Below are 26,352 nucleotides of genomic sequence, written 5' to 3'. Positions count from 1 at the left end.
CCACCATCTTTCTCTCTCACCAGGCCTAGTCCCCCCCCCCAATAAAGCTCTAAAAACTAACACTGGGTTCTGTCATGACTGTGACCTTTCCACGCCGCAACCAGCACCGCAACCAGCACCGATTATCATCCTTTCATATGCAATTCATTTTCTTTTTTTAAAGTAGAATATTGGATGCATCTGTTTCTGAACATCTACATCTTGTTAACAGAAAGATGAAGTTCTTCAGTATTTTATTTTTGACATTGGGGTCCTGTGGTGGTTTAAATGAGAATGATTCCCAAAGGCTCATATATTTGAATATTTTGTTGTTATTGTTGCTGTTGTTTGTTTGATTGTTTCAGGGTTTTTTGAGACAGGGTTTCTCAGTGTAGTCCTTACTGTCCTGTCCTGGAATTCTGTAGACCTTGAACTCACAGAGATCCGCCTGCCTCTGCCTCCCAAGTGCTCAGATTAAAGGCGTGCACCACCACCGCCTGGCATATATTTGAATGTTTAGTTCCCTAGTTGGTGGAATTGTCAGGAAAGATTAGGAGGTGTGGCCTTGTTGGAGGAGGTATGTCATTGGGGGTGGGTTTTGAGAATTCAGAAGGCCACACAATTCCTAGGTAGTTCTCTCTGCCTCTTACTCTTCTATAAAGATGTGAGCTCTCAGCTACTGCTCTGGAGCCATGCCTGCTGACCTGCTGCCATGCTCCACGACCATCATGCTTATGGGCTCAAACCCTCTGGAACTGTGAGCTCCAGTAAACTCTTTCTATAGGCTGCCTTGGTTGTGGTGTATTGTCACAGCAACAGAAAAGCAACTAAAGCAGATTCTATCATATGACCATGTGGAAGCAAATGAGAATGCTTTTAATATGCAAAGAAACAACTGAAATCAGTAGACCTCTTTGCCCCACCCCCGCCCCACCCTCCAAATCTCAGCACCCGACTTCAGTCTTGACTCAGTCCACTCCCTACAAAGGATCAAAATGGCCCTATCACAGCATCACTCCCATCAGTCCCTGTGTGAAGCTTTCTGATGGTTTCCAGTCACACTCGGAAAACAGTTCAGATGTCTTACCAAGGTTAACTTCTCAGCTTGGCTGTACCTCTGACTGTAAGTTTCGCCCCCAAAATCTTCCTGAGATTGGCTCCTTCCTGCTATTCAACATTCAGCTACCTCCTCGGAGAAGCCTTTCCTAATGAAGCAGCAGCCCTCAGCTGGGATGGAGCCTGGCAGCTGTAAGCTTTAGAGCCCCTCAGTGAGCCTGATTCAGTGGCCATGAGAGTCACAGCATCTTGCTTTTGCTTGTGTTGGCTCTTCTACCAACTTAACTACTTCTTACTGCCTGAGGGTTAAAAATGGGAGAATAACATATAGGTGAAAACAAAATGGCAATCACCTGTTGTAGAATGTTGTTTTAAGGTGTGTTACTTTTGTTTAGGTTGCATTTGTTTAACTCTGTGAAGTTGTGTTACTGTGCTTGTCTAAAACACCTGATGGTCTAATAAAGAGCTGAATGGCCAATAGTGAGTTAGGAGAGAGAAATAGGTGGGGCTGGAAAGCAAAGAAGATAAATAGCAGGAGAAATCTGGTAGGAGAGGATCAAGAAGTAGCCAGAGGAGGAGGCCCAGGAGCCAGCCACCCAGCTACACAGCAAGCCACAAAGTAAGAGTAAGATTTACAGAAGTAAGAGAATAGGAAAAGCTCAGAGGCAAAAGGTAGACAGGATAATTTAAGTTAAGGAAAGCTGGCAAGAAACAAACCAAGCTAAGGTCAGGCATTCATAATTAAGAATAAGCCTTCGTGTGTATTTATTTGGGAGCTGAGCAGCAGGCCCCCAAAAGAGAAAGAGTAAAAAACAACTAACAACCACCACCAGAAACCTTTACTAAGTCACTGCCCAAGGTGACAACCATGTTAAATGCAGGGTATATTTATAAACGCAGAGAACTGGTTCTGTCTGTGGCAACTTCTTAATTTCATAAGTTTCAGCTGCAGTTCTCAGGAAGAAATCAGATGCAAATGTTAGCTCCTAGAGTTTTGGAGCAGGTTTCACCCACAGTGTAGTGTGCAAATCACTCAATGAAGAGTTTAATCAGCAGGCAGCCAAGTGGGAGGAGACAGGAGACCTAAGACTTTTCCTCTCCAAGGATGGAATGTCTGTGGAGTATGGAAGTGGATACGGTGATCAGAAGTGAAACAACCAGTGGTTAATGTTCCAGAGTGCTTGCATGAGCTGAGGGTGGAGATTTTGGCCTCCTGACTTTGAAAAAAAAAAAAAAAACAACCCACACAGGCCCAAGCAGAAAGGCTTTGGTTTAGACAAAAACAGTCACTGAAAAATTATCTAGGCAACACACTCATCTTGTCTCATATGTCAGAAGTACAGGGTACAGCAAAGCTAATAGAGACTGATATTACACTGCTCACTTGTACAGCCTTCCAGATGAGCACTGGGGAGAGGGGGTATTTTTTAGACAGGGTCTCTCTGTATAACTCTTGCTGTTCTGGAATTCTCTAAACCAGACTGACCTGGAAATCACTCAGAGCTGCCTGTCCCTGCCTCCAAGTACTAGGATAGTAGTCATGCACCCACAGGCCCAGCTACATTAGTGATTTTTAAAGTGACCACAACCAACATAAACTACAAAGCTCCTCAAGGTTTTACCCAGTGTTAATCATAACCACTTTCCTCAATGTCCTGAGTAAAGAGCCATTTCTTCAACCTGACCTCACACTTGTGGCCCTCCTGCGTTGGCCCCTGAAATGCTCGGATTACAGGCCTGGCCAGGGAAGAAGGCACTCCTTTTCTTTCTTTCTTTTTCTTTTTTAATTTTATGTGTGTGGGTGTTTTGCCTTCAGGTATGTCTGTGCACCACATGCATGCCTGGTGCTCACTGAGGCCAGAAGAGGGCAATGGATCCCCTCAAACTGGAGTTAACCAATAGTTGTGAGCCACCATCTGGGTGTTGGAAATCAAACTTGGGTCCTCCGGAAGAGCAGGTAGTGAGTGCCCTTAACCACTGACCCATCTCTCCAGCTCTACAAAGTCATTCTTAAAAGACCCCAGCTAAGTCAGCAGTGGTGAAATCTAGAGGCAAACATCTCTCCCTATGTAGTTCACTCTGGAAATCCACAGCAAGTGTCAGAGTCCTAATCTGCAGAATACCTCTAGCTAGAGACAAAATCTCATGAGAACCAAGCAGTCTTACAGAAGGTGTGAATCTCGCCTGAACTGTAGAATGAAGCGGGTCAAGCAGAGAGATGCCCAGCACCCCAAACCCACAGGAGGGACTGCAGAGAAACAGGCCTCGCACCTGTCCCCAGTGAGAGACTACATGCACATGCCATTCTACCTTTGCGTCTTTGCTCCTTCAACAGTCACTGTGATTGAAGAGGCGACTGTTCTGAATTGGCTTACACTGCACTTTCATAGCGGCATATCTGATTAGCTGTAATATCAGCTATTTGGGAGGCAGAGGAAGGGGATCACAAGTTCAAAATCTATCTGGGCTCACAGAAACTTAAGGCAAGCCAAGGCAACTTTCTGAAATCCTACCTCAAAAACAGAAAGTACAAAAGAGGAGAAGGCTGGGATATGGCTGAGTGGTTGAGTGCTTACTTAGCATGTATGTCCTGGGTTCAACTCCCTATACCACAAAAGCAAGAAACGACAAAGAGAATGTATGAGATTTATGAAGCATGATGAAAAGACAGAGGGAGAAGTTATTTAAGTCAAAGGTACAGAAAATAGCCGGGCGGTGGTGGCGCACGCCTTTAATCCCAGCACTCGGGAAGCAGAGCCAGGCGGATCTCTGTGAGTTCGAGGCCAGCCTGTACTACCAAGTGAGTTCCAGGAAAGGCGCAAAGCTACACAGAGAAACCCTGTCTCGAAAAACCAAAAAAAAAAAAAAAAGGTACAGAAAATACATTTGACAAAATTACAGCAGACATTTCCCAAATATAGGGGAAGAGATGGTAACCCAGATACAGGAGGCATTTAGAATACCAAACAAACAATATCATGCCATACTGCAGTTAAACATCACACAGAACAAAGAATATTGAAAATCGTAAGAGAAAAGCACCAAATCACATACAAAGGCAAAGCCATCAGAATAGCAGCACATTTCCCCACAGGAAATCTACAAGTCAGGAAGGCTGAATGGTGTTTCAAACTCTGAAAAACAACTGCCAGCTACTTCATCCAACAGATGGCTCTTTTTCTCTTCACAACTGGAGAGGAAAAAGTCTCCATGATAAACACAAACTAATCCAGAACCACAGAGGCTACTGGAAGGAATCCTACACACTGAAGAGGAGAATAAAAACATCTACAAGACATGGGGACCAATGAACTACACTACGCAGTAAGAAAGCAAGGAGATATGAGGAAAATATCAAGCATTATAAAAATAACAAAATGGGGGCTGGAGAGATGGCTCAGAGGTTAAGAGCCCTGGCTGCTCTTCCAGAGGTCCTGAGTTCAATTCCCAGCAACCACATGGTGGCTCACAACCATCTACAATGAGATCTGGCGCCCTCTTCTGGTCTACAGGCATATATATAACATAATAAATTTAAAAAAAAAAAAAAGGACATTGCAGTTCTAGGCTAACAAGCAGAATGGCCAGCTTCTGACAGTAACACATTGTGTTAGTGCTGGAAGAGCAAATTAAAAACGAGGCTGTTAAACTGAGCAGTGGTGTCACACACCTTTAATCCCAGCACTCAGGAGACAGAGGCAGGCGGATCTCTGTGAGTTCAAGGCCAGCCTGGTCTGCAGAGTGTGTTCAAGGACAGCCAAGGCTACACAATGAAACCCTACCTCAAAAAAACCAAAAAATATAAATAAATAAATAAATAAATAAATAAATAAATAAATAAATAAACAAACAAACAAATAAATAAATAAATAGATGGATGCTGTTGAGAAAAGCAAGAAGACTTTTCTCACAAGTGTGCCCAGTGTCACATTGTGGGAAAAGGTGGCAAACACAAGGCAAACCCAAGCCTGGACCAAATCTGTGTGGTCTGTTTGGATGGGAGCTCACCAGGCCAATGCTTTCTTTACATAGTTGCCATCAAGAACAAAAGCGTCACCCTGTTGCTCTACAGGGAACTGGTTAGTCAGAAACAAGGAAGGCGCCGTATTTGAGGGATTTATTATTTTTTTAAATAGCATGCATTGCAGTACAATCAAATTGTTCACATTACCAAAGCAACATTTCCCTGGAATTTAATTCAAAGTTTATAGCACCCAGTCTCATCCTTTTTATTTACCTATTGAAATAAAAATATGTGTTTGTATCTCACTATATGGCCGTATTTATAGAATTCTGGACCCAGCATGTTAGTTGTACTGTATAAAGTTTTGCAAAGAAGTGAAAACAATTTGTTGTACTTTTTATTAAGTTCTGTTAGATTACAAAATTACTTTTTTAAACTACGCGATATTATGTATACAGTGTTCTACAAAATTATTTTTATTAAATAAATATTTTATAGTATGTTAAAAAAAATTCCTAGAATCAAATGAAAATACAACATACTAAAACACAGAACCTAAGCAGTCCTAAGGGGACTGCAAAAGTCTACATCTTAAAAATCATTGTTTTGGGGCTGGAGAGGTGGCTCAGTGGTTAAGAGCACTGGCTACTCTTCTAGAGGACCTGAGTTTGATTCCTAGCAAACCACATCAGCAGCTCAGAACCACCTTTAACTCCAGGTACAGGGGATCTGAAAACCTCTCTGGCCTCCTTAGGCACCCACACACCCACACACACCTGGCTTATATACACAAAGACACATACAAGTAAAAACAATAAAAATAAATCTTTTTAAAAAGTCATTGCTTTGCTTCTATCATTTTATATCACTGGCATTCTCTAAAATTTTATGTAAACAGAGTCATATATAACTTTTGTGTATCTACCTAGTAAATAATTTTCAGATTAAGCTATTTTGTTCTGTGTATCAAAGCTTCTTTCTTTTTACTGCATGGCTTGCAAACTATTATACTAAAATTTAAAATGCATATTATAATCTTAGTTCAAGAAGTATTAGGAAAATACTAGGTTAAAGAAATATCATAACAATTTCCTAAGATTCCTGAAATAGAAATGTATATTCACATATCTCTGACCACATATTAAGTACTTAAAGACAACATGAAATACAACCAAGTTCTCCTACTGGCAGATTCCACATCTAAAGATTAAAACCTACCAAAAATTAAAAATACTCAGACAAAATATATTTAACATGTTCAGGCTTTATTTTGTTATTATTCCCTAACAATTCAGTATAACAATAATTTATATAGAATTTACATTGTTTTAGGAATTATAAGTAATCTAGAATTATTTAAAAATAAATGGGGATATATGTAGGTTATATGCAAATATTATAATTTTATACAAAGGAACTAAGCATGGATTTTGGTATTTGTGCAGGGACATGGTGTCCTAAAATTAATCCTCTTAGTGATACTGAAGGATGTGTATATTGTCAGAATAAAAAGTAAATAGCCTAAGGCGGATCTCTGAGTTCTAGGCCAGCCTGATCTACAAAGGTAGTTCCATAACAGCCATGGCCACACACAGAGAAACCCTGTCTCAGAAAAAAAAAGTAAACAGTATATACAGATACCAGAAAAACTCAGATATCCAAATCTAATTGTTATACCTCTCTTTAATTTTTTTAATTACATTTTTACTTATTTTGTACTGGGGGCAGAGCATGTACATCCTTGGCACCTGTGTGAAGGTCAGAGGTCAACTTTTCTCCTCCATCAGTGAGTCCCAGAGATCAAATTCAGGTTATCAGGTGTGGCAGCCAGCACCTTACCTTTACCTACTGAATTATTTCACCACACCCTATCATACCTTCCTAATCTGTCACATGTTTGATTTAGGAAGCATATAATTGTGTGTGTGTGTGTGTGTGTGTGTGTGTGTGTGTGTGTGTGTGTGTGTGTCTGGATCTGTGTGCATATGCACTATATAGCGTAATGATTAACTGAATAGACTTCAGAATGAAATAAACCAAGTCCACTGCTGCAATTAGTACTATTTTATACTAACTGAATAAAAGACATTTTAATTTTTGTTTTGCTCTGTTTTTGTTTTTTGAAACAGGGTTTCTCTGTGTAGCTCCGGCTCTTCTAGAACTCACTTTGTAGACCAGGCTGGCCTCAAACTCACAGAGATCCTCCTGCCTCTGCCTCCCAAGTGCTGGGATTAAAGGCATATGCCACTACCACTCAGCAACATTCTAATTTTTTTAATTAACAAAAAGTTTTAAAATTAAAGCCAGTATGGAATTACATTGAAAAAAAAACTAACGAACTGTGGTGATATTGTTTTCCCCAAAATATTGTGCACCCTAATAAACTTACCTGGGGTCAGAGAACAGAACAGCCACTAGATAGTCATAGAGACCAGAAAATGGTGGCACACATGCCTTTAATCCTATCACTTGGGAGGCAGAGATCCATCTGGATCTCTGTGAGTTTAAGGCCACACTGGAAACAGCCAGGCATGGTGACTCACGCCTTAAATCCCAGGAAGTGAGCCCTTAATCCCAGGAAGTGATGTCAGAAAGCAGAAAGGTATATAAGGCATGAAAACCGGGAACTAGAAGCTTTTAGCTGGTTAAGGTTTCAGGCTTTGGAGCAGCAGTTCAGCTGAGATTCATTCTGGATGAGGACTCAGAGGCTTCCAGTCTAAGGAAACAGGATTAGCTGAGGAACTGGCGAGGTGAGGTGGCTGTGGCTTATTCTGCTTCTCTGATCTTCCAGCATTCACTCCAATAATTGGCCTCAGGTTTGATTTTACTAATAAGAACTTTTAAGATTCGTGCTACAAACGAACAGTGATGTAAAGAAAACTGCCAGCTAAAGGGACCATGTTTATCATTAAGAAAAGAAATACATCTCTAGTAGAGGATATAATGAAAGCACTTATTGGATTATTTATCAGAAAATAAATATAATTAACTCAGTGGTCCAGACAGTCTCTAATTACCAGTTTCTTTCCACTCTTCCCCCCTCAGAAAATATGATCCAGGTCACTGGAAGTCTAATCCAGCATCTGGAGCAGAGGCTGAGTAGCTTTAAGAAAAACCACGGACACTAAAGTCACCTGTTGAAATGGCTGGAAATTCAAAGAAAAGCAGCACTGGTCACAATAAGATCACATTGGAAATTACTGTGAGCTAAGGTCACAGACGGCACGCTGGGTCTCTAGGAACAACACTGACATGGCTGAGATATTAAGGACACCACCTTGTAGCTGGAGTTTTCCTGCCTGGCCCACGGTCAGGACAAATCTCCCTCACCTGCCAGTCCCATAGCCGTCAGACCCGACCAAGTAAACACAGAGACTTATATTGCTTACAAACTGTATGGCCGTGGCAGGCTTCTTGCTAACTGTTCTTACAGCTTAAATTAATCCATTTCTATAAATCTATACCTTGCCACGTGGCTTGTGGCTTGTGGCTTACCAGCATCTTCACATGCTGTTTCTCATCGTGGCGGCTGGCAGTGTCTCTCTGACTCAGCCTTCCACTTCCCAGCTTTATTCTCCTCCTTGTCCCGCCTACACTTCCTGCCTGGCCACTGACCAATCAGTGATTTATTTACTGACCAATCAGCAACACACTTGCCATACAGACCATCCCACAGCACTACCTCCCACAGCAGATGAGCACACAGCTAACCGGAGAGAGTCTGTCTGCACTGTCAGCCTCCATGCCTGCCCAGTTCTGCTCTCTGAGACAGCTGCAAGAGCACTGGGCCGCTTTTTAGACTGTCTGTAACTGAGAATATCCAAATTTTCACATGATTCTACCCCTGAAAATGACCTTAGGATTAGTGTATGTGCAAACACTGTAAACAAAAGTAAAATAAATGTATGGACTAGTAAAGTAATGAAAATGCAATGTTTACAAAGGGAAACTGAAGTTGAGCTCACCTGTCCACTTTTTCCAAATTCCAGCTCTACAATGGCAGCAGGGGTGTGTATTTGAGCCGAGTGCCTTGACTGTGACTTGCCATCGACTCTCCAGCTCAGGCCCCGCAGTCCGTTGTCCCAGCGGCTCTGGTTCAGGAGGCTCTCTCGGATTCTTGACTTATGGCTCTTCCAAAACTTGGAAATGACCGCAGCTTGTTCACAGGTGATGCCACCTTGCTTTTTGGTCTGAGCAGTCAAGAAGGCCTCTAACTGGTTGAAATCCATGTCAGCAGATGCAATAGACTACAAAGACAACAGAAAAAGCAATATACATTTGAACTTGGTAGATAACTAGACACAGCTGCCTAACTACAGAGCATGTTCTGGTTGATCTTAATCATTGACTATGTTTTCAAAAAGGCCGTCAAGTGACAAGACTGAGAATGAGTGACAATTATAGTACAAATGCAAAAATACTCCCTTTTCAAATACCAAGACAAGACTGTAACTTTAAATGTCCGGTTTCAGAGGGCTGGAGAGACGGCTCAGGAGGTTAAGAGCACTTGCTGCTCTTGCCAAGGGCTCAGGTTCAGTTCCCAGTACACACGGCAGCTCACAACTGTCCATAACTCCAGTTCCAAGGGATCGGATATCCTCTTCAGACCTCCACAGGCACCAAGCATGAACATGATGTAAATACATGCACTCAGGCAAAACACTCATGCATATAAAATAAATAATTGTAATTTTTTTCATATCCAGCTTCATAGTGGGGAAATAAAAATTGTTCTAAACAATGAAACAAAAAAGTCAAATTAATTGGTTCTCTGATAAAATCTTACGTAATTTATTGTCAATAGACCTGGTCTGACATGCTACAGTGCTACCATGAGTTGTCCGTTAGACAACTAAATGTTGTTAAGTGAGTATGTTAATGGAACTCTGCAGCCTATCTCAGTCAAAAAGCTCAGTAATTCTACTGTCACTGTATGCCACCTGACGCTTTACTTATATTTTCAAACCTCAACTGCCACTGAAGCTAGGTTCTCCACTCTAGCATTCAAGGAAACACAGTAACTAGATGTGTGGTTGGATATTTTGTCAATGTTGACACAATCTAGAGTCATTCGAGAAGAAGGAACTTCAGTTGAGAAAATGCCTCCACCAGATTAGCCTGTGGGATCATTTCTTTTCCTTTTTCTTTCTTTTTCTTTTTCCTCCTGAGACAGGGTTTCTCTGTGTGTAGCCCTGGAACTCTCTTTGTAGTCCAGACTGGCCTCGAACTCACAGAGATGTCTGCCTCTGCCTCCCCAGTGCTGAGATTAAAGGTATGAGCCATGATGGATTAGCTTCTTAAATGATGATAGGTTAGGGTGAGGTGGGCCTGGCCTACTGGGGGCAGTTCAACCTACTGTAGGCCGTGGTCCCAGGTTGTTTAAGAAAGCAAACTGAGCAAGTCAGGAGGAGAAGCCAGAAGTGGCATTCCTCCATGTCTCTGCTTCAGTTCCTGCATCCAGGTTCCTGCTTTGGCTTCAGTCCATTGACGATGGACTGGAACCTGTAAGCCAAATAAACCCTGTCCTCCCTAAGTTACTTTTGGTCACGGTGTTTATAACAGCAACAGAAGCCAAACTAAGACACTAAATATAAGTATATTAAATGTAGAATAAAGTATCTTAAGTTTGCACAGTACTCTACTTTCAAAGAGTTTTCACATCTATTCTATTGAAACTCATATTCCATTTTCAAAGACAACATGGTAGACAGAAGCACTGAGAAGTATTGATAATAGAGAAGCCACTGACTTTCCATAAAGTTCAATGAACCAGAGTCCTAACTGTTAAGCCATAGTTCTCTGGTATATTGGCTGGTTTTGTGTGTCAACTTGACACAAGCTAGAAACATCAGAGGAAGGAGCCTCAGCTGAGGAAACACCTCAATAAGATACAGCTCTTAAGCATTTTCTCAAGTAGTGATTGATGGGGGAGTGTCTGGCCCATGGTGGGTGGTGCGATCCCTGGGCTGGTGGTCCTGGGTTCTAAAAGAAGGTGAGCTGAGCAAGCCATGGGAAGCAAACCAGTAAGTAGCATCCTCCATGGCCTCTGCATCAGCTCCTGCCTCCAGGATCCTGCCCTGTTTGAGTTTCTGTCCCAGCTTCCTTCAGTGATGGACTGCAATGTGGAAGTTTAAGCCAAATAAACCCTTTCCTCCACAACTGCTTTTTGGTCATGGTGTTTCGTTGCAGCAATAGAAACCCTAACAAAGACACCTGGTTAGCTATCATAACAGACTACACAGGTAGATACTGGCATCACGATGATGATGATGATGATGAAGAAGAAGAAGAAGAAGAAGAAGAAGAAGAAGAAGAAGAAGAAGAAGAAGAAGAAGAAGAAGAAGAAGTCGTCAAACTGGCACATTCTACCAACAATGATACAAAAATGTCACCACCTAAGGATTAGCTACATGCTTAGTTCACTATCCTTCAGAGACTAATTATCACTATCATTTCTTTTTAAGATTTAGCTGTTTCAAGTGAGAAAAGTGTGTTATTAGAATTTATCCAACTAGTTCAGTTTAACAACATACAGGAAAATTGGGAGGAAAAAAATGAGAAGACAGTGTAGATAGTGTGCCAAAACTCAAGACACGGTTATACATATACAATAAGGAGCCAAAAGACTGGGTGCATGGGTAATTATGATGCAAAGCTAAATCTGAACACTAGAAAGTCAGATCTGAGGACATGCACCGCTGAGGTGAAGTGGGAAATCACAACGCTTTCCTTTCCTATGTCACTGTTCTCCCTTGGCCACTGAGGCTGCTGGTGGGAGCATCAGATGAGATCAGAGTGCCCTCTTTTCTCTGTGCACGGGGGTCTAGGTCAGTTTCCCGCTTACGACAGGAAGACAAATGGCCTTGCCTTGGGGGATTTTAGTGCCAGAAGGATGTGAGACTGGGATTGTGGACATCCAGTTTCTACAACTTTTTGGCACAAAGTTGAAAAGAAGAAAAGGAGGAGGGGCGGAGCTAAATGGAAAGAAGAGAAGGGGTAAGGAAAGATCGTGAGGTTCAGCAGAGATGAAAGGGTACTCTGTCTTGTGGCTCTGTATAAAATGGTGCCCAGGGTTCTGGTTCTTGCAGGTCTTCTTTCAGTTGTGTATGCTATCTCAGCAACCTTCCAAGTGCACACACCAAAACATTCCATTACTTTCCTGTTGCTCTGATAAAACACCATAACCAAAAGCAACTTATAGAAGGGCAAATTTATTTCGTCTTATAGTTCTAGAGGAGTAGCAGTCTATCATGCCAGGAAGACTTTGTATTAGCAGGAGCAGGAGGCTGAAAGACAGCCTCTCAGCTACGTGGACAAGGCAGAGAGCGTGAACTGGAAGTAAGGCACAGCTGTATATTCTCATGGCCTACCTCCAGGGACAGCTTAAGCCTCCCCAAACAGCACCACCAACTGGAGTTCAAATACCTGAGCCTTCGGAGGGCATTTCTTATCCAAACCCCAACTATTCAAATAATTTATACCATAGTCCTCTCAGTTGGACCCTCAAGTTGTCACTATAATAGGACACCAGCAGTAAGAGCAAAGGGTGCTGTCCAGCAGTACAGACACGCTACTTTTCATTTCTCTATTAATATAAAAACTGTGTGGCAAACATCGAAACTTTCTGAGAGATTATATTTCATGTTACAATTCAACACATTTACCACCTACTTACCAGACAACAGATCCAAAATCTCTAGCTGTGATTCGAAATAGGAGTATTACTTTAAAGCCTAGCCTTGGTGGCTCATGGCTATAATCCCAGCACTCAGGAGGTAGAGGAGGTAAACAGTCAAAAGTAAGTCTGGCCTGTGTGTACAACAACTTCTAGGACAGTAGAGCTACATGGCAAGTCCCCCGGTAGAGGGGAGTTACTTTGTGTATATACTACAATTAAGTTAAATTTTTCTATTAGCATCTTGCTTTACAACACAGATGGTCTGTATCATTTTCCTCATGATACCAAGAGATATCTATTCTGAGATACATGTGGTAATGCACACCTGTAAAAACAGTCCCATGGATTAGCAGCTACATAGTGAATTCCAGGACAACATGTCTTTAAAAAACAAAACCTATTCTGATATAACTGTGCCTTATGACATAAAAGTTATTTTGGTTGGATTTCAATCAACATCTTGAACAACAGTCAATTCATCCAAATTTTAACACAATTGGAAAATAAGGAACTGACTTTGAACTGAATTCAAAGTCATGAATTCTCATTTAATAACAGTTTTCATTTAATTCAAGAAAAGTCTTAGTAAGCTTTGTTTCAGTTTTCTTCTCATTTTTGAACAACTGAAAATATAAAAAGCATTCTCAGCTTATGGACCATCCAATGACAGGAAGTAGGGCCAACCCCTGCTTAAGAACATGCCACAGAACAAACTGACCCATGTCACATGATTGCAACACCCCACATGACACTGAGGAAACCTGTTTACAATCACTGGAGCCTAAAAATTAACTTCGTTTATATGAGAAAGTGCTTTTTGAACAGTTTTAATAAACACTAAATTTTTCAGGGACATAACAAAAACAGCTTGTAGGTTTTCACTTTATAGACAGGATGTTTAACATTTAGGAAAATCGTTGCTGAGTTTAAAATTTATGAGCTGCCAATACAGCACAGCTGTATATTAACTGCCTTTGTTGCTATATGTTCAGTGATTCCACATATAGTGCAAACATATACATACAATAATGCTCGAAGTTACATCTTAAAACATCACAAATTATTTTCATTTACATTTATGCCATATAGAATTTTTCAAAAAATATGAAATTATATGTATGTGTATATATGTACATATAGTGTGTGTGTGTGTGTGTGTGTGTGTGTGTGTGTGTGTGTGTGTATGTGTGTGTGTGTGGGAGTGTCATGCATGTTTGTGCAAGTACATGCGGAGACCGGAAGCCAATGTCAGGTACTTTCCTAATCAGTTTCCACCTTACTTAGTGAGGCAAGGTCTCTCACTGACTAGGCTAGGCTGGCCAACGGGCTGTAGGAACCTTTGTGCCAGCACGACCACCACTTAGACACTGTAGTCACAGATGCGAGCTGCTGTGCCTGGCTGTTCACATGGGTGCTGGAACACCAAACTCAGCTCTTCATGTTTGAATATCAGGCACTTTATCAACCAAGCCATCTTCCAGCCCCACAAACTTACATAAGAACTCTCTGTAAGGATATGAAAGGAGTCTTAGGAAAATGTTTACTATAAAAAGTGAACAGAGGACTGGAGAGATGACTCAGAGGTAAAGAGCACTGGCTGCTCTTCCAGAGAACCCGGGGTTCAATTCCCAGCACCCACACGGCAGTTCACATCTGTCTGTAACTCCAGTCTGGGGGGGGGGGGGGTGTCCAACACCCTCCGCTGGCCTCCCTGGGCACCAGGCATGCAAATGGTGCACACACATTACATGCAGACAAAACACTCATATACATAAAAGAAATAGTAACAATACATTTTTGAATGAATAAACAAACAATGGGGTACATGTGTGGACGTGAGAACTACTGAGCATCAGGCCCAAGCTCAGCAAACCAGGTCCTGGCCTATCTTTCAGTTCTGATTTGACAATGTCCTGCCTCCCACACTGCAGCTCACACAGCAGGGGACCTGTTTACCATCCCCAGAGCTGCATGCTCTAGACAGTTTCTTCTGGGTGCCTCAGTGCTGCCGCGGCTCCTGTAAGGTCCTCTGTCACCACCCCACCGCATCAGCTTCTTTCTGTCCAACATGTCTTCTCCACTGTTCTCTTCCCTAATACGGTGACTGCCCCTTGCAACTCTCCAAATGTCCTATTATCCCCATCACTGTCCTTACCTCAGTAGAATGAAATGAGCTGTCTCCAAGTCTTTTACCCACTGATTCTAACCTTTGAGATGGTCTACACATACAGCATCTACTACAGTTCTCTGATAAAGGATTCAAATTCTAAAAGGCGCCTAGGTACCAGAGCAAGAAAGGCTCTCAAACTGTAAATCTCACAGCTTTTATTAAATTTAAAGTGAAGCACACAAACTCATACAAATGTATAACTGTGATTCTTAGAAGTGTACCCATAGATAAGAAAACCTTTGGGCTCTAAGACTATGCAAAGTGTCCATGACAGGACAACCAAAAGGCACAATTCAAAAAGAAAAACTGATATATTTGTACTTAACAAAATTAGCATTTTCTCTGAGGAAGGAAGAAAGGAAAGAAAGGAGAAAGGAAGGGAGGGAGGAAGGAGCAAGCTTGCTTCCGCAGTACATACACAAAAATTGGAAGAAAGTCTGAATAAACTGTGAAGACACAACAAAGGACTAGTATCTAATATGCAATAGTACATAATATCTAATATGTACTATAATATATACAGTACATACACAAAAATTGGAAAAAAGGATGAACTGTGAAGACACAACAAAGGACTAGTATCTAATATGTAAAAGCTTTCCAAACTCAACATTAAAAACATAATCAGAGCTGGGCAGTGGCAGTACACACCTTTAATCCCAGCACTCAGGAGGCAGAGCCAAGTGGATCTCTAATTCAAGGCCAGCCTAGTCTACAGAGTGAGTTCCAGGATAGCCAGGGCTACACCGAGAAACCTTGTCTGGAAAAGAAAAACAACCCACAATCCCTAGTGCTGGGATTAATGATGTGCACCACTATGCCTGACTGATTCCCTACACTTTGGCATTTACTTTTTACAGCAAGATCTAGGTAGGCCTGGCAGTTATCCTATACTAATGATAAATATCACTAATTTATTGTAAAGTCTAGAAAGATAACCTTGTCCCAGGTTTGAAGGTTCAGAGAAGGTATCCTATATAAAGTAAGATCTATATTTGTTTTGTTTTATTAGGACAGAGTCTCATATAGCCCAGGCTGGCCTTGAACTCTTAATCCCCCTGCCTTAACATCCCAGGTGCTGGAACTGTAGACCTGTACACTATACCAAGCTAAAATAAGATCTGTGTGAAAGCCCTGAATTAATCCCAGCACTGGGGAGGCAGAGGCTGGCAGATCTCTGAGTTTGAGGCCAGGTCTACAGAGTGAGTTCCAGGACAGCCAGAGCTACATAGAGCAACCCTGTTTGGAAAAAGACAAAACAAAAGAGTGTAAGGACTCTGTTCCAATTTTTACCATTTAACCCTGTGGTCCAGTACGATGGCTGATGCACAGTAGGTGCCTGTGAGCTATAGAAGATCAAGATCAGGAGTGATGTAACAGATGATTTTTAGGTAATAAAACTAGTCTTGAGAAATTTTAAAGCTACATATCGTTATGCCTACCAAAACCCATAGAATGATCTGCAGTGGTGCCACACGCCTTTAATCCCACCCAGCACTTAGGAAGCAGAGGCAGGTGGATCTCTGAGTTTGAGGCAGCTTGTTCTACACAGCAAGTCAAGGCCACACTGTCTCAAAGAAAACAAAACTAAAGAAGAAACAAAGAAACAAAACCACAGAATGACCCTAGGCTATAGACTTAGTGGCATGTGACTGTTGGTTCATCCACTGTAACAAACAGCACTGTGGTTCAGGATATTAAAGCAGAAACCGGGTGGGGGGCAGGAGGCATTTGTGGACTTTTATTTTCTTCTTAATTCTGCTGTGAATCCAAAACAGCTCTAACAAAGTCCATTTTCAACAATGAGGACTGGAGATGGCTCAGCAGTTAAGAGCCCTGGGGTTCTTTGCAGAGAACCTGGGTTTGGTTCCTCTACAAAGAACCACATAGTAGCTCACAGTTATCCATAACTCCATTTCCAAGGGTCTAACGCCCTTTTCCGACTTCCTTGGGCACAAGGCGTGCACATGTACATATACACACATACATGCAGATACTCATACACATAAAAATAAAGAAATGAGTCTTAAACTTTTAAGTGAATTGGAAACTGGAGTTGTTTCCGTAATATAACATTGCATGGCATACACACAGACACTGAGTTCAGTCCACAGCACTGGACAAAAAATGCAAAAAAAAAAAAAAAAAAAAAAAAAAAAGCAGAAGTGATGCTCTGACCAACTTCTGGCTCACATTTTTGGAAACTCAACCTTTCTCAAGAGGCTTGCTCATGGAGGCACTGACAACACACAGCTCAATGGAGAGTTACTCTCAGTCAACAACCAGAACCAAACTGCTGGCCATCTGGAGGGGGTGTTTTTGGAAGAGGATATACCAGGCCCAAGTTGAACAGACATCTTATAGAGAGAACCTTCCTGAGTTCTGCTAAAATTCAAATTCAGGAGGTAAACAAAGGACTGTCCATTTTTTAAATAAATGAGTACATAAGCGTAAACTCAAGGTAATGATACCTTTTTTTTTCAGTAACTATTTAAGCAGCAAGTGTATGACCTGTCTTCATAAGGAACCAAATCAGTCTCCTACCAATTCACACTTATATACAACCAGTAACAACCTCTAGCTCCTTGAAGAGAACAGTACTTGAAGTCAGTGCTGAAAACAAGTCAAACTCAGCTCCTGTAACGCTCTAGTGGACAAAACATAGCCTTTTTTTTTTTTTGGTTTTTTTTTTTTTTTTTTTTTTTGGTTTTTTGAGACAGGGTTTCTCTGTGTAGCTTTGCGCCTTTCCTGGAACTCACTTGGTAGCCCAGGCTGGCCTCGAACTCACAGAGATCCGCCTGGCTCTGCCTCCCAAGTGCTAGGATTAAAGGCGTGCGCCACCACCGCCCGGCCAAAACATAGCTTTGCAGTAAGCTTTTACTGTATAGAACACCCTCAGAAACCACTGAGTTCCAAAGGCATTTTTGATTAGGTTAATTTAAGCAGTGTGAGGTTCTTGAGAAGAGTTTAAAGTTCCAATAGACTGCCTTCTGCTCTAGCACACAGCTTCCCCATCAGCATCTGAATCCATGCACTGCATTTACCACAGTGTAGGAGCCAACACTGCCATCATTACTGAGTTTCTAGTTTGCACACGAGTTATTCTTGGTGTACAGTATCTTCCATTACAGCACCAGTTAAGTTTCACTGCACTGTTTCATGTCTTCATCTCTCCATCCACTTCCAAAGTTTCTCTAATAATCAGTTTGCTGTGGTTGATTAGTCATGCTGTTTGATTCAACAATATCTGTGGAGGCCTACAAAGGTTTCCCAGTGAGATCTGAGCTTGCTTTACCCAGCAGAGCTGTATTAGAAGATGGTTTAACCATGTGCATGGTTTCTAGGTAATTGAAAGGGTGTACACTTGGCTGAGCTAGGGGAGGTCTTTTGCTCCACCCCTTGGCATTCCTATAAACAGCCCTTTAGAAGAGACAGAAGGGACAGTGGATAAGGATCCAGGACCTCCCAAGGCTATCCTGTGTTTCTATCTATTTCTCTCGCCTCTATCCTTCTATCTAAATCTCTTATCCCTCACTCCTCGAGTACCCTGGGGTAAAACATGGGAGCCCGTCTCCCAGCTGGCTTCCCACAAATATCCTTACTGATTTTCTGTCTCATAGATCTGTTCCTTCCAAATAGAAGTACTGAATCTCCAATTTTAAAAAATGAATTCATTGCCAGACGTGGTGGTGCATGCCTTTAATCCTAGCACTTGGGAGGTAGAGGCAGCAGTTCAAGGCCAGTCCGGTCTACAAAGCAAGTTCCAGGTATTGAAAAACCACACACACACACACACACACACACACACAAATACATATAAATAAATAAATTAAATAAACAGACGAAAGAAAGAAAAAAGTGAATTCATCTATGACTTGCATTTTTTTCAGGTTTTATTTTACTGCTCTGTTTTTCAGCACACAAATATTAAGAGATGTTATGTTCTCCTAGAGAAATGACTCTATCATCACTTTGCTACAGGTATCTCATCAGAGATGACTACTCAGACACAGTTTATAGCCAACTGAAAGCAGAACATGAGTCTCTACTCCAACCAGCTGGGACTGCACCTAAGTATCTAGGGCCGAGGTTGAGCCCCAAGTGTCCAGAACATGGGGTTTTTGAAGGTCGAAACCACGTCCTGGCATCTTGCTCAGCAGAAGCAAGCAGTTTAACAGAAGCTGAGATAAGTTAGCTGGGGCACCTTAGGTTCTTAGAACAGAGTTGGGTAAGTTTCCATGGGATTCTCCATCAAGGAGACCAAATTCTAGTCAAATATGAAATTACCTCAGCAAGAATACAAAACAGAGGAACCTTTACCTGTCTTACCCTCTTATATTCTGAAATGTCTTTCTAGATACCTGACAACTTCCATTGCTCTGGTTGTTAAAAGATTCATTATTTTACTTTTATTGTATCTGATAAGGATGTCTTGGCTGCATGTCTATAAGTGCACCATGTTCATGCAGTACCTGCAGAGGCCAGATGAGGGTGCTAGATCCCCTGGAACTGGAGTTAAAGACAGTTGTGAGCCACCATGTGGGTGCTGGGAATTGAACCTAGGTCCTCTGGAAGAACAGCCAGTGCTCTTAACCAGCAAGCCAATTCTCCAGCCCTAAAGTGAGTTTCTTATAGACAATGTATAGTTGGGTCTTCTACTGTGATCTACTTCTGTTGTCTATCCTTTAAATGTTGTAAAACATGCACATCACAAATTCTGAGAATTACAAGGAGAAATAGATTAATACACTATACACTTTATAGCTGAAAAATTCAACATCTCTTATCAGTAATTGATAGATCCAGTAGGCAGAACACAGCTGAAATGAACAACACTGTTAATCAACTGGATCTAACTGACGCTTCCAGGATATTAATCTAAATGCAGAATACATTCTACTCAAGTACACACTGAACATTTGACCAAGAGAGGCTACATTCTGGGACAAAAACATAATGAATGTGAAAGAATAAAAATCATGCAAAGTATGCCTTCAGTTCACAATGAAATTAAACTAGAAGTCAGTAACAGAAAATTTGCTAGCACAATTGTCTTAGTTAGGGTTTTTATTGCTGTGAAGAGACAACATGACCACAGCAACTCTTATAAAGTAAAATATTTCATTGGAGTGGCTCACTTATAGTTTTGGAGATTCAGTCCATTATCATCATGATGGGGAGCATGGTAGCATGCAGGCAGACATGGTGCTGAAACAGCTGAGAGCCCTACATCCTGCAGGCAAGAGGAAGTCGACTAGGATGCTGGGCAGTATCCTGAGCACAGGAAACTCAAAGTCCGCCCCACAGTGACACAATTCCTCCAACAAGGCCACACCCACTGCAACAAACTCACACCTCCTAATAGTACCACTCCCTATGAGATTATGGGGGCCAATTACATTCAAAATACCACAATAATTCTCCCTCAATATATGGAAATTAAACATTTTACAATTACATATGGGTTAAAAAACAAGCCTAGAGATAAATCTGAAAATATTGTTTATAAAATTAATAAGAAAGTTTCAGAAGAAAGAAATGTAAGACCCATTCAGATGCACAAATTTGTAAAGAATACATAGAGAAGACTAGAATATGCCAGCCCAAAATACACCATTTTAGCATAAAGATAAATGAGCTAAAGGCAGAGAGTTCTTTACTTTTGTTTGCAAGGCATAAATTTACAAATACAAAAGAGACTCTCCTTCCCTACTTTTTGACGATGGAGAACAAAGGTTAACCACTAACACAACTTTAAGACCCTCATGTCTGAGGATGCTACCAGAGGAATCTGTACTACCAAGCTTTACTGCCAACCTCAACCTTTCATTTATGGGCCTTCCCACAAACTGCCATCTCCAGCACTCAAAACCATTGAATCCATTATCTTCTCACTAATCAAACAGGACAGTTCTTTGCTGGAATTCAAAGTGACCTCTCTGAGAACCACTTGTTTCCTAGGTATCTCTCACATATATGTAAATGCACAAAGCATAAACATCTGCTTGCTTTTCCTGTGTTAATCCATCTTGTTACAGGGGTCCATTCCTACTACAGAACTCACGAGAAATGGATATTTCCTCTCCAACACAGAAAAGCAATGACTGCTATTCTACATAGCACTTTCTTCTTTGCTGTTTTTTCTCAATTTCATATCCATGGCCTCCTCACTTAGTTGAAAATCTCAATCTATAACATAAACTTGTTAAGCATTATGAAAGAGGAAAATAAGTTTTGTTTCCTAAGACAAAACTGGTTTAGAATGTGTGGATGCATGTTGTAGAATATTATTTTTAGGTGTGTTATTTTTGTTTATGCTGCATTTGTTTAACTCTGTGAAGCTGTATTACTGTGCCTGTCTAAAACACCTGATGGTCTAATAAAAAGCTGAACAGTCAATAGCAAGACACGAAAAAGGACAGGAGCAGCTGTCAGGCAGAGAATAAATATATAGAGGGAGAAATCTGGGAGGAGAGATCTAGGAATGAGAGGGGAAGGAGGAGGACTCCGGGGGGCAGCCACCCAGCCACCCAGCCACCCAGCCAGCCACAGAGTAAGAGTAAGATTTACAGAAGTTAAGAGAACGGGAAAGCCGAGAGGCAAAAGGTAGAAGGGATAAATTAAAGTCAAGGGAAGCTGGCTAGAAACTAAGCCAAGCTAAGGCCAGGCATTCATAATTAAGAATAAGCCTCCGTGTGAGATTTATTTGGGAGCTGGGTGGTGGGCCCCTAAAAAGAACCAAAGAACAAACAACAACAGACTCAGAAGCCCTGGTTTTCTGCACAGTGTACTGCCTACAGGGCCCCTCCAAGGTAGCTAGCTCACCTGTGCTACCCAGGGGATATCCTACAATTGACTGAGACTACTGCTCAGTGTACACTACCTCTCACATGCCATTCTCACACCCCACCTCAATTCCTTTTGTATGCACACATAGTTTAGTTGACGCTTAAACTGTACTTAGATGTAAAAGTCACTGTCCACTTGTTTTCTTTCCTCCTCGGATGCACTGCCAATATCAACAGGGACCTGAGAACAGGAAGCAAACAGGAGCACCTCATTCAAAGCCCAAGTTCTTTTGTTCACCTGTCCCACCAGAGCTCTCACAGGTTTGTTTGGGTTTTGTTATTGTTGTTGTTGTTTATTTGTTTTGTTTTGTCAACTTGATACAAGCTACAATTACCTGATAAGAGAAAGCTCAGTTGAGAAAATGCCCCTGAAAATGCCCCCATCAGATGTCCTCTGGCACCTGCACTCACATGTACATAACTATACACAAGTACATATAATTAAAAACAATAAAACAGATTTTTTTTTAAAATAACAATAATATATGTGTCTAAGTAATTAGATCCTTAGCAAGACATAACAGTTCAGTGGTGAGAAAAAGCATTAAAAATCTATAATGAGCCAGGCATGGTGGTGCACACCTCTAGTCCCAGAACTCAAAAGGCAGAGAGGTGGATCTCTAAGAGTTTGAGGGCAGCCTAGTTTATATAGCAAGGCTGTCTCAAAAAAGAAACAAAAAAAACCCATAATGAGGACAGACAGCTCGTCAGTTAGGAGCACATGTTGCTCTTTCAAGGAACCCAGCACCCACATGTAGCTCACAGCTGCTGGTTTTCAGTAATAAGCAGTGCTGTCACCATGTGATAAAGGTCACAAGGCACGACAAAACCAGTATCAGAGCTTTACTGGGGGGCGGGGGGGGGGGGGGGGGGGGGAGGAACAGAAGAGAGCATGGCCAGGCCTGTTGGAAAGACACAGGAGGAGAAGGGAGAGAGGGGGAGGAGAGAGCAGAAGAGAAGGGAAGAGTCTGTGATCAGCTTTTTAAGGATCCCCACACATGCACATGTGGGCTTATGGAGCTATGGCACGCATGCACAGATTGCATGCCCACACTGCGCACGGATAACAGAAGACCTAAGACCCCTTGCTTGGCTACTGAACCGCGCATGTGCAGTCATGCAGCTGGAGGAGTGGCAGAATCCTAGCAACATCTGTAATTCCAATCCCACGGGCTCCAACACCTCTTTGACTTCCAAGGATACCAGGTGCATAGTACACATACAGGCATGCAGAAAAAACACTCGCAGGAAAACACTCACAGATATATAATAAAATAAATCTGAAGAGAATTTTAATAAACAAAACCAATGCACATAAAATAAATTTAAAAAATTAAAAAAAAAAATGTGAGACAGGGTTAGAGGAAATAGGTCACTTGAGCCATGCCTCTGCAGAGTGTATCTTGTCCTCACTCTCAGCCTCCTGTCCAACACAAGATGAGCAATTATGCTGTACTATATGTTCTTGTCATTGTGACATTCAGTCTTGTATCAAACCTGAAAGCAACCAAGCTGAAAACTCTGAAACCCTCTGCCCAAACAAACTGTCTTTCCTTGTTTGTCTCAGGTAATTTATCACAGTGACATAGTGAGTCTTTCTCTGTCCCACCCGCCAGCTCCCAAATCACTACATGAAGACTTATTATTAAGTATGAAAGCTCGGCCAATAGCTTAGGCTTGTTTCTAACTAGCTCTTAAAACTTAAATTAACCCATTTATATTAATCTATCTGCTGCCCTGAGGCTTGTTTACCTCATCTATGTGTTGTCCATCCTGCCTTCCTGCTTCCTCTGTGTCTCCTCCGGTCTCCATCCTTCTTCTTCTCAGAGTCCTCTTTGCCTAGAAATCCTGCTTAGCTATTGGCTGTTCAGCTTTTTATTAGCCCAAACAGAGTGACACTTCTTCAGAGTGTACAAAAAGATTATTCCACAACACAGTGACAGAGATTTACTAACACACTTAGCACAATATTTTGCATACAAGAATGAATGAAGTTGGGCGGTGGTGGAACACTCCCAGCACTCGGGAGACAGAGTCAGGTGGATCTCTGTGAGTTCGAGGCCAGCCTGGTCTACAGAGTGAGATCCAGGACAGGTGCAAAGCTACACAAGGAAACCCTGTCTCGAAAAACCTAAAAAAAGAATGAATGAGATACCCCATATTTTGTTTTGTCACATGATTAAAAGGAATACTCCAATTCTGAACCATACACCATTCAGTTTATGAATCTCACATCCAAGAAAATTAATAACTACATCTAATCAAACAGAATGCTGAAGGAACTTTCACTTTAATAATGAAAAAAAGTGGTATCTTCTGTCTCCAACTCCACTAGTCAGACCAGCTTTCTAATCTTACTACTCTGAGTATCTAAAAGAACAGCTTGGGGTTGGAGAGATGGCTCAGCAGTTAAGAGCACTGGGTGCTCTTCCAGAGGTCCTCAGTTCAATTCCTAGCACCCACATGGCAGCTCACACCTGCTGTAACTCCAGTTCCAGAGGATCAGAAACCCTCACACAGACGAACACGCAGGCAAAACACTAATGGACATAAAATAAAACTTTAAAAAAAGAACAGCTTAATAGAAAAAGCTTAATATCTGCTTCAGCAAAATCCCAAGGCTAGATATCTTGAAAATAATTGCTGTCTTCCACATTACCCAAGTCTAATTACGGAACATTGCATTAGGATTATATTAAATTACACTGTTATTCAACAAAATGATTTATAATTTTAGTCATTCTAAAACTAATTCACAGTTAACCTAGATATCATGAAAAATAAAGTCAACTGTAATTCTATGAATTTGATTCTAACTTTTTTTTTCTCCAGACAGGCGTCTGGACTCAGGTGATCTCTCCTAAAGGTGATGCCATATCTCTGGCCAGCAGCTAAGGTTATTTGTTTTTGTTTTCTCCCTTGAATCAAGGTCTCATATAGCCCAAGCTAGCCCTGAATTAGCTACATAGCTGAGGGTAACTCTGTGTCTCCATCTCCCAATTGTTAGAATTACAACTGTAGGCAACCATATTCAATATAAAACGGTTTTCTTCTTTTTCACTCACATTTAATTTTGTTTGTGCATGTGCTGTGGAACAATACACTATGGATATATGTTGTTAATAGAAAGCAGTAGCCAGGCAGGAAGTACAGGCAGGACAACCTAATAAGGATGCTAGGATGAAGAAGGGCAGAGTCAGAGGAGTCACCAGGAGAGACAGAGAAAGCAAGACATACTGGAGGACAGGTAAAGCCACAAACCACATGGCAATACATAGATTAATAAAAAATGGGTTAACTTAATTTGTAAAAGCTAGTTAGTAATAAGCCTGAGCTATCAGCCAAGCATTTGTAATTAATATAAGCTTCAGTGTGTTTATTTGGGAGCTGCTGGCAGGACAGAAACTTCCACCTACATTCATGTGCACACATGTGGAGGCCAGAGGACAATTTATAGGAATGGGTTCTACAGATTAATTCAGGTCAACAGGCTTTGCAGCAAATGCCTTTACTTGATCTGCCTGATATTGTTCTTTGATACAGGGTTTCATGTATCCAGGATGGCCTTGGACTTACTATGCAGCCAAGATGACCTTGAACTTCACCTGCTACCTCCTCCCAAGTACTATGATGCTGGAATTATAGTGTGAGCCACTGAGCAAGCTCTAAGCTCCAAATGAACATTTCTGCCAACTAGGGCATTTAAGGGTAGGAAGTCTCCAAAAATAATTACAAATAAAAGAATCTTCCTTCCCCCTTCATTTTCAGAACTACTACAGTACTATCAACAGCCTCTGGGCTTCTTTGGGAGAGAGAATACTTGATTTGTGCTATATACAACTCAAGAACCTAAGTTAGTACTTGTGTCTTTTTATGTTTATTTCATTTTATGTGTATGTGTGTGCCTGAGTGTACTGGCCAAATTAAAAAGATCATTAAAGAACTAGGAAAAGCTGGGCCTGGTGGCTGATGCCTTCTAGGGGCTGGGTCAGGAAGGTTGTAATTTTGAGACTAGTTTTAAGATCTTATCTCAAAACAATAATAAAATAATAGTAATAATAATAATAACAACTGCCAGGCAGTGGTAGCACACACCTCTAATCTAACACTCAGGAGGCAGAGGCAGGCAGATTCTGAGTTCAAGGCCAGCCTGGTCTACAGAGTGAGTTCCAGGACAGACCGACAGGGCTGCACAGAGAAACCTGTGTGTGCACGGGGTGGAGGAGTACAACACAGGAGGGGACTAAGAGAAATTACTAATTTCTATACTACTAATTCAGTGACAAGCAGGGCAGGCACTAGAGGTGTTTATAGACCTGGGGGTAGAGCACATCCTCCAACACTACAAAAATAAATAAACAAAAAGGCCTCAAAAGTTCGACAAGGATAGGAAAACATAAAACCTGGGAGTTCTGAGGGTATGCTCAGTAGTGGAGCATGCCCACCTCACATGCAGGAGGCCCTGGGGTTAGAGCCCCAGCATCATGAGAAAAAAAGAAAATCTCTCCTTAGGGAGAATATATACATTTATCTAATTTTCTTCTTTGCAGCTGCTAAGAAAGCTGCTTCTTCATTGTGAAAAAAAATCTAAAAGAAACAGAACTGCGGGCACAGGGAATACCTTTCAGTCTATGTAATGACAGAACAGAGCCAAATT

At 41.5% G+C, this 26,352-nt stretch overlaps 1 protein-coding gene across 2 annotated transcripts in view; it reads right to left on the bottom strand.

Annotated features, from left to right (window-relative positions):
• The window catches only part of Commd1 (copper metabolism domain containing 1), a 141,113-nt gene that overhangs the window by 97,183 nt on the left and 17,578 nt on the right, over positions 1-26,352 (bottom strand). For both annotated transcript variants that reach the window (XR_008217417.1, XM_052734702.1), the window contains exon 2: positions 8,965-9,246. Coding sequence is in view for 1 of the 2 variants with exons in the window: in XM_052734702.1 (XP_052590662.1) it covers positions 8,965-9,246 (282 nt within the window). In the remaining variant the exon portion in view is untranslated. The remainder of the gene's footprint in view (positions 1-8,964; positions 9,247-26,352) is intronic.

Source organism: Peromyscus californicus, unplaced genomic scaffold, assembly GCF_007827085.1.
Source record: "Peromyscus californicus insignis strain IS unplaced genomic scaffold, ASM782708v3 Scaffold_13__1_contigs__length_99412109, whole genome shotgun sequence".
Taxonomy (NCBI): domain Eukaryota; kingdom Metazoa; phylum Chordata; class Mammalia; order Rodentia; family Cricetidae; genus Peromyscus; species Peromyscus californicus.
The sequence above is the reverse complement of the archived record's forward strand: the minus strand, read 5'-3'. Positions and strand labels throughout refer to the sequence as shown.